At 47.9% G+C, this 21,019-nt stretch overlaps 1 protein-coding gene across 1 annotated transcript in view; it reads left to right on the plus strand.

Moving 5' to 3' along the window:
• LOC118396067 (E3 ubiquitin-protein ligase HERC2-like) overlaps window positions 1-21,019 on the plus strand; it is a 270,532-nt gene that overhangs the window by 141,603 nt on the left and 107,910 nt on the right. The window contains 6 exon segments of the mRNA XM_052525726.1: window positions 3,402-3,493; window positions 4,324-4,499; window positions 7,837-7,948; window positions 9,922-10,003; window positions 18,651-18,885; window positions 19,318-19,495. Of these exon segments, the coding sequence (XP_052381686.1) occupies window positions 3,402-3,493; window positions 4,324-4,499; window positions 7,837-7,948; window positions 9,922-10,003; window positions 18,651-18,885; window positions 19,318-19,495 (875 nt within the window).

Consider the following 21,019-nt stretch of genomic DNA (forward strand, 5'->3'; position numbering starts at 1 on the left):
TTTATAACCTCTAGACTGATGGACATAATGCTTTATAGCCTCTAGACTGATGGACATAATGCTTTATAGCCTCTAGACTGATGGACATAATGCTTTATAGCCTCTAGACTGATGGACATAATGCTTTATAGCCTCTAGACTGATGGACATAATGCTTTATAACCTCTAGACTGATGGACATAATGCTTTATAGCCTCTAGACTGATGGACATAATGCTTTATAGCCTCTAGACTGATGGACATAATGCTTTATAGCCTCTAGACTGATGGACATAATGCTTTATAGCCTCTAGACTGATGGACATAATGCTTTATAGCCTCTAGACTGATGGACATAATGCTTTATAGCCTCTAGACTGATGGACATAATGCTTTATAGCCTCTAGACTGATGGACATAATGCTTTATAGGACCTCTAGACTGATGGACATAATGCTTTATAAGCCTCTAGACTGATGGACATAATGCTTTATAGCCTCTAGACTGATGGACATAATGCTTTATAACCTCTAGACTGATGGACATAATGCTTTATAGCCTCTAGACTGATGGACATAATGCTTTATAACCTCTAGACTGCTTTATGGACATAATGCTTTATAACCTCTAGACTGATGGACATAATGCTTTATAGCCTCTAGACTGATGGACATAATGCTTTATAACCTCTAGACTGATGGACATAATGCTTTATAACCTCTAGACTGATGGACATAATGCTTTATAGCCTCTAGACTGATGGACATAATGCTTTATAACCTCTAGACTGATGGACATAATGCTTTATAACCTCTAGACTGATGGACATAATGCTTTATAGCCTCTAGACTGATGGACATAATGCTTTATAGCCTCTAGACTGATGGACATAATGCTTTATAGCCTCTAGACTATAGCCTCTAGACTGATGGACATAATGCTTTATAACCTCTAGACTGATGGACATAATGCTTTATAGCCTCTAGACTGATGGACATAATGCTTTATAGCCTCTAGACTGATGGACATAATGCTTTATAACCTCTAGACTGATGGACATAATGCTTTATAGCCTCTAGACTGATGGACATAATGCTTTATAGCCTCTAGACTGATGGACATAATGCTTTATAGACCTCTAGACTGATGGACATAATGCTTTATAGCCTCTAGACTGATGGACATAATGCTTTATAGCCTCTAGACTGATGGACATAATGCTTTATAGCCTCTAGACTGATGGACATAATGCTTTATAGCCTCTAGACTGATGGACATAATGCTTTATAACCTCTAGACTGATGGACATAATGCTTTATAACCTCTAGACTGATGGACATAATGCTTTATAGCCTCTAGACTGATGGACATAATGCTTTATAGCCTCTAGACTGATGGACATAATGCTTTATATAGCCTCTAGACTGATGGACATAATGCTTTATAGCCTCTAGACTGATGGACATAATGCTTTATAGCCTCTAGACTGATGGACATAATGCTTTATAGCCTCTAGACTGATGGACATAATGCTTTATAGCCTCTAGACTGATGGACATAATGCTTTATAACCTCTAGACTGATGGACATAATGCTTTATAACCTCTAGACTGATGGACATAATGCTTTATAGCCTCTAGACTGATGGACATAATGCTTTATAGCCTCTAGACTGATGGACATAATGCTTTATAGCCCTCTAGACTGATGGACATAATGCTTTATAACCTCTAGACTGATGGACATAATGCTTTATAACCTCTAGACTGATGGACATAATGCTTTATAGCCTCTAGACTGATGGACATAATGCTTTATAGCCTCTAGACTGATGGACATAATGCTTTATAGCCTCTAGACTGATGGACATAATGCTTTATAGCCTCTAGACTGATGGACATAATGCTTTATAGCCTCTAGACTGATGGACATAATGCTTTATAGCCTCTAGACTGATGGACATAATGCTTTATAGCCTCTAGACTGATGGACATAATGCTTTATAGCCTCTAGACTGATGGACATAATGCTTTATAGCCTCTAGACTGATGGACATAATGCTTTATAGCCTCTAGACTGATGGACATAATGCTTTATAGCCTCTAGACTGATGGACATAATGCTTTATAGCCTCTAGACTGATGGACATAATGCTTTATAGCCTCTAGACTGATGGACATAATGCTTTATAACCTCTAGACTGATGGACATAATGCTTTATAGCCTCTAGACTGATGGACATAATGCTTTATAGCCTCTAGACTGATGGACATAATGCTTTATAGCCTCTAGACTGATGGACATAATGCTTTATAACCTCTAGACTGATGGACATAATGCTTTATAACCTCTAGACTGATGGACATAATGCTTTATAGCCTCTAGACTGATGGACATAATGCTTTATAACCTCTAGACTGATGGACATAATGCTTTATAACCTCTAGACTGATGGACATAATGCTTTATAACCTCTAGACTGATGGACATAATGCTTTATAGCCTCTAGACTGATGGACATAATGCTTTATAGCCTCTAGACTGATGGACATAATGCTTTATAACCTCTAGACTGATGGACATAATGCTTTATAACCTCTAGACTGATGGACATAATGCTTTATAGCCTCTAGACTGATGGACATAATGCTTTATAGCCTCTAGACTGATGGACATAATGCTTTATAACCTCTAGACTGATGGACATAATGCTTTATAACCTCTAGACTGATGGACATAATGCTTTATAACCTCTAGACTGATGGACATAATGCTTTATAACCTCTAGACTGATGGACATAATGCTTTATAACCTCTAGACTGATGGACATAATGCTTTATAGCCTCTAGACTGATGGACATAATGCTTTATAGCCTCTAGACTGATGGACATAATGCTTTATAGCCTCTAGACTGATGGACAGCTTTATAACCTTATTATGTTAATGTATTTAAATGACTTGGACTGATTAATGCTTTATAACCAGAGGACATAATGTATATCTGACTGAGGACATATTTAAATGACTGATGGACATTGTATAACCAGGACATAATAATATGTTAGTATTTAAATGACTTGGTTTGTACCAGAGCAGTATTATGTTAGTATTTAAATGACTTGGTTTGTACCAGAGCAGTATTATATTAGTATTTAAATGACTTGGTTTGTACCAGAGCAGTAATATGTTATTATTTAAATGACTTGGTTTGTACCAGAGCAGTAATATGTTAGTATTTAAATGACTTGGTTTGTACCAGAGCAGTAATATGTTAGTATTTAAATGACTTGGTTTGTACCAGAGCAGTATTATATTAGTATTTAAATGACTTGGTTTGTACCAGAGCAGTATTATGTTAGTATTTAAATGACTTGGTTTGTACCAGAGCAGTAATCTCATGCTGCTGTTTTCCCTGTCTAGGTGGCAGTTCCCTGAACAACCTGGTAGAGCTGAAGACTATCAACATCAACCCCACAGACACCACTGTTCCTCTGCTCAACGACTGCAATGAGGTAACTTAAACATTATCTACATACATTAATATCAAAAACCCTAGACATTGTCATGTGTGAACCCCAGGAGGGCAGCCGTTTCTGAGATACTGGAACCCTCACACCACTAAGATCCATCCTGAAGCCCTGTGTTTCTGACCCCACGCCTGGCACCGAGGATCCATCCTGAAGCTGTGTGTTTCTGACCACACGCCTGGCACCGAGGATCCATCCTGAAGCTGTGTGTTTCTGACCACACGCCTGGCACCGAGGATCCATCCTGAAGCTGTGTGTTTCTGACCACACGCCTGGCACCGAGGATCCATCCTGAAGCCCTGTGTTTCTGACCACACGCCTGGCACCGAGGATCCATCCTGAAGCAGTGTGTTTCTGACCACACGCCTGGCACCGAGGATTCATCCTGAAGCCCTGTGTTTCTGACCACACGCCTGGCACCGAGGATCAAGCCACGCTCAGTCTCTTAGGTCACTGGTTTTGTCCATTCTAACGTTCATTCGAGCAGTAACTGAATGTCTTGATGCCTGTCTGCCTGCTCTATATAGCAAGACACGTGACTCACTGTCATGTAGGAGGGAACCATTTTCGTGAACGGACTGATGTACTTAATATACGGGCCATTGATTCTTAAAGAATATAACTTCTAAATGAGTTATACTGCTGTACCCCATCAGAACCCCACATATCGGCCTGTTTTCGTCCACCGTTTGGAAACAATGTAATTGTGAATCCAACGCTCCAGCTTCAAAAGAGGAAATCTGTTGTAATTCCTCAGTGCCACCTAACCGGTGTAACCTGTGTCCACCGGGACTCACCAGTGTGTTCTCTTCCAGTACCACAGGTACATAGAGATAGCCATCAAGCAGTGCCGCAGCTCTGGTATCGACTGTAAGATCCACGGCCTGGGCATCGTGGGACGGATCAGAGCAGAGGATGAAGACCTGGCCACCGTGCCGTTCCTGGCTTCAGACAACGAGGAAGAGGATGATGAGAAGACGCCTACGGGGAGGTGAGGAATGATTCTGTGTTTAAAGTAGTGCCACTATCCTAAATCAACCCCTAGACCCTGACCCCATACGCCCTACACCATACGCCCTAAACCATACGCCCTAAACCATACGCCCTAGACCATCGCCCTAGACCATACGCCCTAGACCATACGCCCTAGACCATACGCCCTAGACCATACGCCCTAGACCATACGCCCTAGACCATACGCCCTAGAACATACGCCCTAGAACATACGCCCTAGAACATACGCCCTAGAACATACGCCCTAGAACATACGCCCTAAACCATACGCCCTAGAACATACGCCCTAGAACATACGCCCTAGACCATACGCCCTAGAACATACGCCCTAGAACATACGCCCTAGAACATACGCCCTAGACCATACGCCCTAGAACATACGCCCACCATAGAACATACGCCCTTACACATACGCCCTAGACCATACGCCCTAGAACATACGCCCTAGACCATACGCCCTAGAACATACGCCCTAGAACATACGCCCTAGAACATACGCCCTAGAACATACGCCCTAGACCATACGCCCTAGAACATACGCCCTAGAACATACGCCCTAGACCATACGCCCTAGACCATACGCCCTAGACCATACGCCCTAGACCATACGCCCTAGAACATACGCCCTAGAACATACGCCCTAGAACATACGCCCTAGACCATACGCCCTAGAACATACGCCCTAGAACATACGCCCTAGAACATACGCCCTAGAACATACGCCCTAGAACATACGCCCATACGCCCTAGACCATACGCCCTAGACCATACGCCCTAGACCATACGCCCTAGACCATACGCCCTAGACCATACGCCCTAGAACATACGCCCTAGAACATACGCCCTAAACCATACGCCCTAAACCATACGCCCTAAACCATACGCCCTAGACCATAAACCATACGCCCTAGAACATACGCCCTAGAACATACGCCCTAGAACATACGCCCTAAACCATACGCCCTAGACCATACGCCCTAGAACATACGCCCTAGACCATACGCCCTAGAACATACGCAATTCGCTCCGAAATCCACTGGGTCCAGGGGATTTAGTGCGTAGATGTAATTGGCAACACAATCTCTTCTACAGAGAGCTGTTCGTCTAGTTCAGCAGCTGTCTCAGGTTCAACTGTAGGAACATCTACCTTCTCTAAGGTGTGGTGGAGTCAGGTGACAGCTGATTCCCAAGTGTATTATTTGTCGAGATTTACTCATTAGATTTTCAGCTCGTCGAGGTTAAAGATCAAACACCATCTGAAGAGTGAAACGTTGTTTTAGTAAATCTGAGGAGTGTGAATAACCCTATATCGAAATCCCAGAATGGATTTGTAAGTCCCCCTCGGCATTGAACATGGCACTTCCTTCATCTTGGGCTGTACTAAATAATTTGGCCCCTTTTTTAAATAAGCCTTCAGTGATTCCCATACTGAGACATTCCAGGGGTTGGATTTACCTCGAGAAACAGCTCAATTTCAGATGGTATGAAAGCAACAAGGGTTTCTTCTGATCGCACTAGTGCGTTACGCCACCCAGGGGGGATAATTAGGCTGTGTATTTGGTAGAAGTAGTTTCATAGTAAGAGGGGAGGAATGATCCGGAATGACTACAGCTTGGTAACTCCGTGATGAGGGGCAGAAATCTATTGCCTAGGGAAAAGTAGTCTATAGGTGAGAAGGTCTATGAACTGGCGATAAAAAAACAACTCTCCCTCGCTGTGGGATTGTGGAAACGCCACGCATCAGATAGGCCTTACAGCGCCTTTGGAAAAGTATTCACACTTTGACTTTTTCCACATTTTGTTACGTTACAGCCTCATTCTAACATGTATTACATTGTTTTATTCCCTTATCATTCTACACACACTAACCCATAATGACAAAGCAAAGACAGTCAAATAGAATTGACTAGTCTCCCAGTCCTGCCGCTGAAAAACATCCCATGCAAATGTTTTCCTCTCCTCCGCTCCTCCACTTCAAGTGCTGCCATAGAAATAGAATGATGTCATAATGGGTGGTCCCCATTCAAGTCAATGATGTCATAATGATGTCATAATGGGTGGACTGCCGGCTATTGTGAGGAGCAGAGCCGGGAAGTGTAGCTATGTAGCTATGTGTTGTGATTTGTTGATTCAACTCAACTTGGATCAATGTTGTGCATTTCGAACGGTTATTGCGGTCATTTGGCTGCCAATTACCGTCATCAAAAAATGACTGACTGTCACAGTCCTCATCAAAGGTTCCCCTCGATTCATGCTGGGCCGGGACCTTTCCCTGTTTATTACCTCTATATTCATGCTGGGCCTTTTCCCTGTTTATTACCTCTATATTCATGCTGGGCCTGGACCTTTCCCTGTTTATTACCTCTATATTCATGCTGGGCCTTTTCCCTGTTTATTACCTCTATATTCATGCTGGGCCTTTTCCCTGTTTATTACCTCTATATTCATGCTGGGCCTTTCCCTGTTTATTACCTCTATATTCATGCTGGGCCTTTCCCTGTTTATTACCTCTATATTCATGCTGGGCCTTTTCCCTGTTTATTACCTCTATATTCATGCTGGGCCTTTTCCCTGTTTATTACCTCTATATTCATGCTGGGCCTTTCCCTGTTTATTACCTCTATATTCATGCTGGGCCTTTTCCCTGTTTATTACCTCTATATTCATGCTGGGCCTTTTCCCTGTTTATTACCTCTATATTCATGCTGGGCCTTTTCCCTGTTTATTACCTCTATATTCATGCTGGTCTTTTTCCCTGTTTATTACCTCTATATTCATGCTGGGCCTTTTCCCTGTTTATTACCTCTATATTCATGCTGGGCCTTTCCCTGTTTATTACCTCTATATTCATGCTGGGCCTTTTCCTGTTTATTACCTCTATATTCATGCTGGTCTTTTTCCCTGTTTATTACCTCTATATTCATGCTGGTCTTTTTCCCTGTTTATTACCTCTATATTCATGCTGGGCCTTTCCCTGTTTATTACCTCTATATTCATGCTGGGCCTTTCCCTGTTTATTACCTCTATATTCATGCTGGGCCTTTTCCCTGTTTATTACCTCTATATTCATGCTGGGCCTTTTCCCTGTTTATTACCTCTATATTCATGCTGGGCCTTTTCCCTGTTTATTATTACTAAAACCCTTATCTGCACCAATACAGTTGGCTGGTATTTCAGCTCTATTTGATTCATGCTCTGATGATTCCTTCAGAGCATCTTTGTCCTCTGAGTCAGTAGAGATCATTTTGTTCAGATCTTTAAATCTCCGCTTGGTTCTTTTGACAGATCTGATTCCTCTCTTTCTGTTCTGCTAGTTTGGCCCGTAAGAAGTTGTCCGGTCTGGAGTCGACTGCCACCATCCGCACCAAGGTGTTTGTCTGGGGACTCAATGACAAAGACCAGCTGGGAGGACTGAAGGGGTCCAAGGTACTGTCTGCTTTGATTGGCCTAAAGTTCACCTTTCAAATTTAAGGCGCCAAATCTGAGGATCTCTCTTTTCCAGCCATCTATTTCCTGTGTTTTTGAGGGATGCAAAAATCCACTTGTGACTGACAGTTAAATCTCAGTGGATTGATTGCTTTCATTTTAAACCCGTGACTCCTTTATACTCTTGCATGTCGTTTTGTCCTGTTAATGTTACGACCACGGAAATGTTTGTAATAACCTATCAAACACACCCGGGGTCATGGGCTCAGTGGTAACCTGTCAAACACACCCCCGGGTCATGGCTGAAATGGGCTCAGTGGTAACCTGTCAAACACACCCCGGGTCATGCTGAAATGGGCTCAGTGGTAACCTGTCAAACACACCCCGGGTCATGGCTGAAATGGGCTCAGTGGAAAGCGTAGGACGCTAAAAGCTTGGCCTGGGATTGAAGGCGTTGTCTCGACACCGACACCACAAGACAGAGAAGAGAAAAAAATCACTTTATTTAGATGGAATTTAAAAAGTTCAACACATTTCAAATGTTTACAAATGAGATGCGCATTCAGATTCTAGTGATATAATATCATTCAGATTCTAGTGATATAATATCATTCAGATTCTAGTGATATAATATCATTCAGATTCTAGTGATATAATATCATTCAGATTCTAGTGATATAATATCATTCAGATTCTAGTGATATAATATCATTCAGATTCTAGTGATATAATATCATTCAGATTCTAGTGATATAATATCATTCAGATTCTAGTGATATAATATCATTCAGATTCTAGTGATATAATATCATTCAGATTCTAGTGATATAATATCATTCAGATTCTAGTGATATAATATCATTCAGATTCTAGTGATATAATATCTGATCTGGCCAACAATGTGACGTGTGATCTAGAACCAAGCTGTTGATATATGAAGGTTCCCTGCTATTGACACACATGTTGACTTACGCATCAGTAATTAATGAGACCGCACAGGTGACTGCAGGTAGGCCTAGACAAAGAATGTTTTTGGTAGTTGTATCCCTGTCCCATCCATTTATGTTCATGTTTTATATAATGAACACAAATTTACATGCAACCATTTCAAAGATTTACAGTTCATTAGAAGGAAATCTGTCAATTTAAATAAATGAAATAGGCCCTAATTTATGGATTTACACGTGACTGGGCAGGGGCGAAGTCATGGGTGGGCCTGGGAGGGCACAGGCCCACCCACTGGGGAGCCAGGCTCAGCCAATCAGAATGATTTTTTTAACCCACAAAAGGGCTTTATGACAGACAGAAATAATCCAACACTTCACATGTTGCGTTTTATATTTTTGTTCAAGTTTATATGCAAATAAAACCAGTGTATTTGTGCAAATGAAGCACGTATAATTTTATTTAGTTTAACACAAAATATATAAACAAATGCCTGATACCGTTAGAAAATGTATATAATAATAATAATAATAATATAATAATGTATAAATGTATATATATGAGTGCATTCTAAGAAAATAAACAAAGTGACATTTTACAATAAATTGAATAACAGAATTCCCACCAAAATCACAGAATGATTTGTCCGTGCCAGTAAAAAGGTGCAATATATCGGCTGGATTTAAAACATTCTTAAAGTTTGGAGTATCTCCATCCATTGTCCCAACTGGGGCGGCAGGGCAGCCTAGTGGTTAGAGCGTTGGACTAGTAGCCGGAAGGTTGCAAGTTTAAACCCCCGAGCTGACAAGGTACGAATCTGTCATTCTGCCCCTGAACAAGGCAGTTAACCCACTGTTCCCAGGCCATCGTTGAAAATAAGAATTTGTTCTTAACTGACTTGCCTAAAATAAAACTGTTGCATTTCTTAGAATAGTTTTTACAAAACATCAATAAACTAGATGGGAAATGCTGCAGTTGAATGTTAACAGCTGTCTAATCCTCTGCATGTCGCTGCTCTTCCTACTCAGATCAAGGTCCCGTCCTTCTCTGAAACCCTCTCAGCCCTCAACGTGGTGCAGCTGGCCGGCGGCTCCAAGAGTCTGTTTGCCGGTCAGTAAAGACGCAGACAAAGACCAGTTGGAGGACATGAGAGGGCAATGGTGTATGAGAGGGCAATGGTGTATGAGAGGGCAATGCCTGCTGTATGAGAGGGCAATGCCTGGTGTATGAGAGGGCAATGGTGTATGAGAGGGCAATGCCTGGTGTATGAGAGGGCAATGCCTGCTGTGTGAGAGGGCAATGCTGTATGAGAGGGCAATGCCTGCTGTATGAGAGGGCAATGCCTGCTGTATGAGAGGGCAATGCCTGCTGTATGAGAGGGCAATGCCTGCTGTATGAGAGGGCAATGCCTGCTGTGTGAGAGGGCAATGCCTGGTGTGTGAGAGGGCAATGCCTGCTGTATGAGAGGGCAATGCCTGGTGTGTGAGAGGGCAATGCCTGCTGTATGAGAGGGCAATGCCTGCTGTATGAGAGGGCAATGCCTGCTGTGTGAGAGGGCAATGCCTGCTGTATGAGAGGGCAATGCCTGCTGTATGAGAGGGCAATGCCTGGTGTGTGAGAGGGCAATGCCTGCTGTATGAGAGGGCAATGCCTGCTGTGAGAGGGCAATGCCTGCTGTATGAGAGGGCAATGCCTGGTGTATGAGAGGGCAATGCCTGCTGTATGAGAGGGCAATGCCTGCTGTGTGAGAGGGCAATGCCTGCTGAATGAGAGGGCAATGCCTGCTGTGTGAGAGGGCAATGCCTGCTGAATGAGAGGCCAATGCCTGCTGTGTGAGAGGCCAATGCCTGGTGTATGAGAGGGCAATGCCTGGTGTGTGAGAGGGCAATGCCTGCTGTGCCTGGTGTATGAGAGGGCAATGCCTGCTGTATGAGAGGGCAGGGCAATGCCTGCTGCCTGGTATGAGAGGGCAATGCCTGCTGTATGAGAGGGCAATGCCTGCTGTATGAGAGGGCAATGCCTGGTGTATGAGAGGGCAATGCCTGCTGTATGAGAGGGCAATGCCTGCTGTATGAGAGGGCAATGCCTGGTGTATGAGAGGGCAATGCCTGCTGTATGAGAGGGCAATGCCTGCTGTGTGAGAGGGCAATGCCTGCTGTATGAGAGGGCAATGCCTGCTGTATGAGAGGGCAATGCCTGCTGTATGAGAGGGCAATGCCTGCTGTATGAGAGGGCAATGCCTGGTGAATGAGAGGGCAATGCCTGCTGTATGAGAGGGCAATGCCTGGTGAATGAGAGGGCAATGCCTGCTGTATGAGAGGGCAATGCCTGCTGCATGAGAGGGCAATGCCTGCTGTATGAGAGGGCAATGCCTGGTGTATGAGAGGGCAATGCCTGCTGTATGAGAGGGCAATGCCTGCTGTATGAGAGGACAATGCCTGCTGTGTGAGAGGACAATGCCTGCTGTATGAGAGGACAATGCCTGCTGTATGAGAGGACAATGCCTGCTGTATGAGAGGGCAATGCCTGCTGTATGAGAGGCCAATGCCTGCTGAATGAGAGGGCAATGCCTGCAATGCCTGGTGTATGAGAGGGCAATGCCTGCTGAATGAGAGGGCAATGCCTGCTGTATGAGAGGGCAATGCCTGCTGAATGAGAGGGCAATGCCTGCTGTATGAGAGGGCAATGCCTGCTGAATGAGAGGGCAATGCCTGCTGTATGAGAGGGCAATGCCTGCTGAATGAGAGGGCAATGCCTGGTGAATGAGAGGGCAATGCCTGCTGAATGAGAGGGCAATGCCTGCTGTGTGAGAGGGCAATGCCTGGTGAATGAGAGGGCAATGCCTGCTGTATGAATGAGAGGGCAATGCCTGCTGTATGAGAGGGCAATGCCTGGTGTATGAGAGGGCAATGCCTGCTGTATGAATGAGAGGGCAATGCCTGCTGTGTGAGAGGGCAATGCCTGGTGAATGAGAGGGCAATGGCTGGTGAATGAGAGGGCAATGCCTGCTGTATGAGAGGGCAATGCCTGGTGAATGAGAGGGCAATGGCTGCTGTGTGAGAGGGCAATGCCTGCTGTGTGAGAGGGCAATGCCTGCTGTATGAGAGGGCAATGCCTGGTGTATGAGAGGGCAATGCCTGCTGTATGAGAGGGCAATGCCTGCTGTGTGAGAGGGCAATGCCTGCTGAATGAGAGGGCAATGCCTGCTGTGTGAGAGGGGCAATGCCTGCTGAATGAGAGGGCAATGCCTGCTGTATGAGAGGACAATGCCTGCTGCATGAGAGGGCAATGCCTGCTGTATGAGAGGGCAATGCCTGGTGTATGAGAGGGCAATGCCTGCTGTATGAGAGGGCAATGCCTGCTGTATGAGAGGACAATGCCTGCTGTGTGAGAGGACAATGCCTGCTGTATGAGAGGACAATGCCTGCTGTATGAGAGGACAATGCCTGCTGTATGAGAGGGCAATGCCTGCTGTATGAGAGGCCAATGCCTGCTGAATGAGAGGGCAATGCCTGCTGTATGAGAGGGCAATGCCTGCTGAATGAGAGAGGGGCAATGCCTGCTGTATGAGAGGGCAATGCCTGCTGAATGAGAGGGCAATGCCTGCTGTATGAGAGGCCAATGCCTGGTGTATGCCTGCTGAATGAGAGGGCAATGCCTGCTGTATGAGAGGGCAATGCCTGCTGCATGAGAGGGCAATGCCTGGTGTATGAGAGGGCAATGCCTGCTGTATGAGAGGACAATGCCTGCTGTGTGAGAGGGCAATGCCTGCTGTATGAGAGGGCAATGCCTGCTGTATGAGAGGGCAATGCCTGGTGTATGAGAGGGCAATGCCTGCTGTATGAGAGGGCAATGCCTGCTGTATGAGAGGGCAATGCCTGCTGTGTGAGAGGGCAATGCCTGCTGTGTGAGAGGGCAATGCCTGGTGTATGAGAGGGCAATGCCTGCTGTGTGAGAGGGCAATGCCTGCTGTATGAGAGGGCAATGCCTGCTGAATGAGAGGGCAATGCCTGCTGTATGAGAGGGCAATGCCTGCTGAATGAGAGGGCAATGCCTGCTGTATGAGAGGGCAATGCCTGCTGTATGAGAGGGCAATGCCTGCTGTATGAGAGGGCAATGCCTGCTGTATGAGAGGGCAATGCCTGCTGAATGAGAGGGCAATGCCTGCTGTATGAGAGGGCAATGCCTGCTGAATGAGAGGGCAATGCCTGCTGTATGAGAGGGCAATGCCTGCTGAATGAGAGGGCAATGCCTGCTGAATGAGAGGGCAATGCCTGCTGAATGAGAGGGCAATGCCTGCTGAATGAGAGGGCAATGCCTGCTGTATGAGAGGGCAATGCCTGCTGAATGAGAGGGCAATGCCTGCTGTATGAGAGGGCAATGCCTGCTGAATGAGAGGGCAATGCCTGCTGAGTGAGAGGGCAATGCCTGCTGTGTGAGAGGGCAATGCCTGCTGTGTGAGAGGGCAATGCCTGCTGTATGAGAGGGCAATGCCTGCTGTATGAGAGGGCAATGCCTGGTGTATGAGAGGGCAATGCCTGCTGTATGAGAGGGCAATGCCTGCTGTATGAGAGGGCAATGCCTGCTGTGTGAGAGGGCAATGCCTGCTGTGTGAGAGGGCAATGCCTGGTGTATGAGAGGGCAATGCCTGCTGTATGAGAGGGCAATGCCTGCTGTGTGAGAGGGCAATGCCTGCTGTGTGAGAGGGCAATGCCTGCTGTATGAGAGGGCAATGCCTGCTGTATGAGAGGGCAATGCCTGCTGTATGAGAGGGCAATGCCTGCTGTATGAGAGGGCAATGCCTGCTGTATGAGAGGGGCAATGCCTGGTGTATGAGAGGGCAATGCCTGCTGTATGATGAGGGGCAATGCCTGCTGTGTGAGAGGGCAATGCCTGCTGTATGAGAGGGCAATGCCTGCTGTATGAGAGGGCAATGCCTGGTGTATGAGAGGGCAATGCCTGCTGTATGAGAGGGCAATGCCTGCTGTATGAGAGGGCAATGCCTGCTGTGTGAGAGGGGCAATGCCTGCTGAATGAGAGGGCAATGCCTGCTGTGTGAGAGGACAATGCCTGCTGTATGAGAGGGGCAATGCCTGGTGTATGAGAGGGCAATGCCTGCTGTATGAGAGGGCAATGCCTGCTGAATGAGAGGGCAATGCCTGCTGTGTGAGAGGACAATGCCTGCTGTATGAGAGGGCAATGCCTGGTGTATGAGAGGGCAATGCCTGCTGTATGAGAGGGCAATGCCTGCTGTGTGAGAGGGCAATGCCTGCTGTATGAGAGGACAATGCCTGCTGTATGAGAGGGCAATGCCTGCTGTGTGAGAGGACAATGCCTGCTGTATGAGAGGGCAATGCCTGGTGTGTGTGAGAGGGCAATGCCTGCAATGCCTGCTGTATGAGAGGGCAATGCCTGCTGTATGAGAGGACAATGCCTGCTGAATGAGAGGGCAATGCCTGCTGTGTGAGAGGACAATGGCTGCTGTATGAGAGAGAGGGCAATGCCTGCTGTATGAGAGGGGCAATGCCTGCTGTATGAGAGGGCAATGCCTGCTGTGTGAGAGGGCAATGCCTGCTGAATGAGAGGGCAATGCCTGCTGTATGAGAGGGCAATGCCTGCTGTATGAGAGGGCAATGCCTGCTGTATGAGAGGGCAATGCCTGCTGTATGAGAGGGCAATGCCTGCTGAATGAGAGGGCAATGCCTGCTGTATGAGAGGGCAATGCCTGCTGTATGAGAGGGCAATGCCTGCTGAATGAGAGGCAATGCCTGCTGTATGAGAGGCCAATGCCTGCTGTGTGAGAGGCCAATGCCTGCTGAGTGAGAGGGCAATGCCTGCTGTATGAGAGGGCAATGCCTGCTGTATGAGAGGACAATGCCTGCTGAATGAGAGGGCAATGCCTGCTGTGTGAGAGGACAATGCCTGCTGTATGAGAGGGCAATGCCTGGTGTATGAGAGGGCAATGCCTGCTGTATGAGAGGGCAATGCCTGCTGTGTGAGAGGACAATGCCTGCTGTATGAGAGGGCAATGCCTGCTGTGTGAGAGGACAATGCCTGCTGTGTGAGAGGACAATGCCTGCTGAATGAGAGGGCAATGCCTGCTGTGTGAGAGGACAATGCCTGCTGTATGAGAGGGCAATGCCTGGTGTATGAGAGGGCAATGCCTGCTGTATGAGAGGACAATGCCTGCTGTATGAGAGGGCAATGCCTGCTGTATGAGAGGGCAATGCCTGCTGTATGAGAGGGCAATGCCTGCTGTATGAGAGGGCAATGCCTGCTGTGTGAGAGGACAATGCCTGCTGTATGAGAGGGCAATGCCTGCTGTATGAGAGGGCAATGCCTGGTGTATGAGAGGGACAATGCCTGCTGTATGAGAGGACAATGCCTGCTGTATGAGAGGGCAATGCCTGCTGTATGAGAGGGCAATGCCTGCTGTGTGAGAGGACAATGCCTGCTGTATGAGAGGCCAATGCCTGCTGTGTGAGAGGACAATGCCTGCTGTGTGAGAGGACAATGCCTGCTGTATGAGAGGCCAATGCCTGCTGTGTGAGAGGGCAATGCCTGCTGTGTGAGAGGACAATGCCTGCTGTATGAGAGGGCAATGCCTGCTGAATGAGAGGGCAATGCCTGCTGTGTGAGAGGACAATGCCTGCTGTATGAGAGGACAATGCCTGCTGTATGAGAGGGCAATGCCTGCTGTATGAGAGAGGGCAATGCCTGCTGTATGAGAGGCCAATGCCTGCTGAATGAGAGGGCAATGCCTGCTGTATGAGAGGGCAATGCCTGCTGAATGAGAGGGCAATGCCTGCTGTATGAGAGGGCAATGCCTGCTGTATGAGAGGGCAATGCCTGCTGTATGAGAGGGCAATGCCTGCTGAATGAGAGGGCAATGCCTGCTGTATGAGAGGGCAATGCCTGCTGTATGAGAGGGCAATGCCTGCTGTATGAGAGGGCAATGCCTGCTGTATGAGAGGGCAATGCCTGCTGTGTGAGAGGGCAATGCCTGCTGTGTGAGAGGGCAATGCCTGCTGTATGAGAGGGCAATGCCTGGTGTATGAGAGGGCAATGCCTGCTGTATGAGAGGGCAATGCCTGCTGTATGAGAGGGCAATGCCTGCTGTGTGAGAGGGCAATGCCTGCTGTGTGAGAGGGCAATGCCTGCTGTGTGAGAGGGCAATGCCTGGTGTATGAGAGGGCAATGCCTGCTGTGTGAGAGGGCAATGCCTGCTGTATGAGAGGGCAATGCCTGCTGAATGAGAGGGCAATGCCTGCTGTATGAGAGGGCAATGCCTGCTGAATGAGAGGGCAATGCCTGCTGTATGAGAGGGCAATGCCTGCTGTATGAGAGGGCAATGCCTGCTGTATGAGAGGGCAATGCCTGCTGTATGAGAGGGCAATGCCTGCTGTATGAGAGGGCAATGCCTGCTGAATGAGAGGGCAATGCCTGCTGTATGAGAGGGCAATGCCTGCTGAATGAGAGGGCAATGCCTGCTGTATGAGAGGGCAATGCCTGCTGTATGAGAGGGCAATGCCTGCTGAATGAGAGGGCAATGCCTGCTGAATGAGAGGGCAATGCCTGCTGAATGAGAGGGCAATGCCTGCTGTATGAGAGGGCAATGCCTGCTGTATGAGAGGGCAATGCCTGCTGTATGAGAGGGCAATGCCTGCTGAATGAGAGGGCAATGCCTGCTGAATGAGAGGGCAATGCCTGCTGAATGAGAGGGCAATGCCTGCTGTATGAGAGGGCAATGCCTGCTGTATGAGAGGGCAATGCCTGCTGTATGAGAGGGCAATGCCTGGTGTATGAGAGGGCAATGCCTGCTGTATGAGAGGGCAATGCCTGCTGTATGAGAGGGCAATGCCTGCTGTATGAGAGGGCAATGCCTGCTGTATGAGAGGGCAATGCCTGGTGTATGAGAGGGCAATGCCTGCTGTATGAGAGGGCAATGCCTGCTGTGTGAGAGGGCAATGCCTGCTGTATGAGAGGGCAATGCCTGCTGTATGAGAGGGCAATGCCTGGTGAATGAGAGGGCAATGCCTGCTGTGTGAGAGGGCAATGCCTGCTGTATGAGAGGGCAATGCCTGCTGTATGAGAGGGCAATGCCTGGTGTATGAGAGGGCAATGCCTGCTGTATGTGCCTGCTGAGAGGGCAATGCCTGCTGTGTGAGAGGGCAATGCCTGCTGTATGAGAGGGCAATGCCTGCTGTATGAGAGGGCAATGCCTGGTGTATGAGAGGGCAATGCCTGCTGTATGAGAGGGCAATGCCTGCTGTATGAGAGGGCAATGCCTGCTGTGTGAGAGGGCAATGCCTGCTGAATGAGAGGGCAATGCCTGCTGTGTGAGAGGACAATGCCTGCTGTATGAGAGGGCAATGCCTGGTGTATGAGAGGGCAATGCCTGCTGTATGAGAGGGCAATGCCTGCTGAATGAGAGGGCAATGCCTGCTGTATGTGTGAGGGACAATGCCTGCTGTATGAGAGGGCAATGCCTGGTGTATGAGAGGGCAATGCCTGCTGTATGAGAGGGCAATGCCTGCTGTGTGAGGGGCAATGCCTGCTGTATGAGAGGGCAATGCCTGCTGTATGAGAGGGCAATGCCTGCTGTGAGAGGGCAATGCCTGCTGTATGAGAGGGCAATGCCTGGTGTATGAGAGGGCAATGCCTGCTGTATGAGAGGGCAATGCCTGCTGTATGAGAGGGCAATGCCTGCTGTATGAGAGGGCAATGCCTGCTGTGTGAGAGGGCAATGCCTGCTGTATGAGAGGGCAATGCCTGGTGTATGAGAGGGCAATGCCTGGTGTATGAGAGGGCAATGCCTGCTGTATGAGAGGGCAATGCCTGCTGAATGAGAGGGCAATGCCTGCTGTATGAGAGGGCAATGCCTGCTGTATGAGAGGGCAATGCCTGCTGTATGAGAGGGCAATGCCTGCTGTATGAGAGGGCAATGCCTGCTGTATGAGAGGGCAATGCCTGCTGTATGAGAGGGCAATGCCTGCTGTATGAGAGGGCAATGCCTGGTGAATGAGAGGGCAATGCCTGCTGTATGAGAGGCCAATGCCTGCTGTGTGAGAGGCCAATGCCTGCTGAGTGAGAGGGCAATGCCTGCTGTATGAGAGGGCAATGCCTGCTGTATGAGGAGGACAATGCCTGCTGAATGAGAGGGCAATGCCTGCTGTGTGAGAGGACAATGCCTGCTGTATGAGAGGGCAATGCCTGCTGTGTGAGAGGACAATGCCTGCTGTATGAGAGGGCAATGCCTGCTGTATGAGAGGGCAATGCCTGGTGTATGAGAGGACAATGCCTGCTGTATGAGAGGGCAATGCCTGCTGTATGAGAGGACAATGCCTGGTGTATGAGAGGGCAATGCCTGCTGTATGAGAGGGCAATGCCTGCTGTATGAGAGGGCAATGCCTGCTGTGTGAGAGGACAATGCCTGCTGTGTGAGAGGGCAATGCCTGCTGTGTGAGAGGGCAATGCCTGCTGTGTGAGAGGGCAATGCCTGCTGTGTGAGAGGGCAATGCCTGCTGTATGAGAGGGCAATGCCTGCTGTATGAGAGGGCAATGCCTGCTGTTATCATTGTCTATATTTCTGTTGTGAAAGTTGTTCCTTCAGGAACTACGTGTGCGTGTGTGTGCGTGTGTGTGCGTGTGTGTGCGCGTGTGTGCGTGCGTGTGTGTGTGTGTGCGCGTGTGTGTGTGCGTGTGTGTGTGTGCGTGTGCGTGTGTGTGTGTAACTGACTTACCTGTGTTGTTCCAGTGACGGCCGAGGGGAAGGTTTATTCGTGTGGGGAGGCCACTAACGGGCGTCTGGGCCTGGGTCTGTCCAGCGGTACCATCCCCATCCCCCGCCAGATCACTGCTCTCAGTAACTACGTAGTGAAGAAGGTTGCGGTGCATTCTGGGGGACGCCACGCCATGGCCCTCACCGTAGATGGGAAGGTGTTCTCCTGGGGAGAGGGAGACGACGGGAAACTGGGACACTTCAGCAGGATGTAAGTTATATATGATGCGTCCCAAATTGCACCATATTCCCTACATAGCGCACTACTTTTGACCAGGGCCCATAGGGACAACTAAGCAGAATGTAAGTCCGCTAATCTCATCACACCCTACACTACACTGAGACTTTCATTCTACTGTGTACACTAAGAGCTTTCATTCTACTGTGTACACTAACATTTCATTCTACTGTGTACACTAAGATTTCATTCTACTGTGTACACTAACATTTCATTCTACTGTGTACACTGAGACTTTCATTCTACTGTGTACACTACACTGTTCACATGACAACTGAATGTTCATTTTTATTAACTTATGGTTTTGAGGCACTAATGTCCTTTATTCAGAAGATGTAGAGTATATAGAAAACCGCAGCACATCGATACCAATCTCTTTTTAAATGCATCCCTTCCTCCCTGAAGGAACTGTGACAAGCCGCGCCTCATCGAGGCCCTGAAGACCAAGAGGATCCGGGACATCGCCTGCGGCTCGTCCCACAGTGCTGCCATCACCTCCAGTGGAGAACTGTACAGCTGGGGCCTGGGGGAGTACGGACGGCTGGGACACGGAGACAACACCACGCAGCTACGACCCAAACTGGTACTTAGTAGAGACAACACCACACAGCTACGACCCAAACTGGTACTTAGTAGAGACAACACCACGCAGCTACGACCCAAACTGGTACTTAGTAGAGACAACACCACACAGCTACGACCCAAACTGGTACTTAGTAGAGACAACACCACACAGCTACGACCCAAACTGGTACTTAGTAGAGACAACACCACACAGCTACGACCCAAACTGGTACTTAGTAGAGACAACACCACACAGCTACGACCCAAACTGGTACTTAGTAGAGACCACACCACACAGCTACGGCCCAAACAAACTGGTACTTAGAGACAACACCACACAGCTACGACCCAAACTGGTACTTAGAGACAACACCACGCAGCTACGACCCAAACTGGTACTTAGTAGAGACAACACCACACAGCTACGACCCAAACTGGTACTTAGTAGAGACCACACCACGCAGCTACGACCCAAACTGGTACTTAGTAGAGACAACACCACACAGCTACGACCCAAACTGGTACTTAGTAGAGACAACACCACACAGCTACGACCCAAACTGGTACTTAGTAGAGACAACACCACACAGCTACGACCCAAACTGGTACTTAGTAGAGACAACACCACACAGCTACGACCCAAACTGGTACTTAGTAGAGACCACACCACACAGCTACAACTGGTACGTAGTAGAGACAACACCACACAGCTACAACTGGTACGTAGTAGAGACGACACCACACAGCTACAACTGGTACGTAGTAGAGACCACACCACACAGCTACAACTGGTACGTAGTAGCACTACCTCTCTGTGGATACGCTACTAGAATAATGTACTATACATATAGTTTGAGATTCCTGATACTAGAATAATGTACTAGAATAATGTACTAGAATAATGTACTATACATATTATCTGAGAGTTATCTGAGAGTCTTCTGATATATCAAATCAAATGTATTTATATAGCCCTTCGTACATCAGCTGATATCTCAAAGTGCTGTACAGAAACCCAGCCTAAAACCCCAAACAGCAAACAATGCAGGTGTAGAGGCACGGTAGCTAGGAAAAACTCCCTAGAAAGGCCAAAACCTAGGAAGAAACCTAGAGAGGAACCGGGCTATGTGGGGTGGCCAGTCCTCTTCTGGCTGTGCCGGGTAGAGATTATAACAGAACATGGCCAAGATGTTCAAATGTTCATAGATGACCAGCAGGGTCAGATAATAATAATCACAGTGGTTGTCGAGGGTGCAACAGGTCAGCACCTCAGGAGGACATGTCAGCTCAGGAGGACATGTCAGCTCTTTATAGCCGATCATTCAGAGTATCTCTACCACTCCTGCTGTCTCTAGAGAGTTGAAAACAGCAGGTCTGGGACAGGTAGCAGGTCTGGGACAGGTAGCAGGTCTGGGACAGGGTAGCAGGTCTGGGACAGGTAGCAGGTCTGGGACAGGTAGCAGGTCTGGGACAGGTAGCATGTCTGGGACAGGTAGCAGGTCTGGGACAGGTAAAACAGCAGGTCTGCAGGTCTGGGACAGGT

Source organism: Oncorhynchus keta, chromosome 1, assembly GCF_023373465.1.
Source record: "Oncorhynchus keta strain PuntledgeMale-10-30-2019 chromosome 1, Oket_V2, whole genome shotgun sequence".
NCBI classification, from domain to species: Eukaryota; Metazoa; Chordata; class Actinopteri; order Salmoniformes; family Salmonidae; genus Oncorhynchus; species Oncorhynchus keta.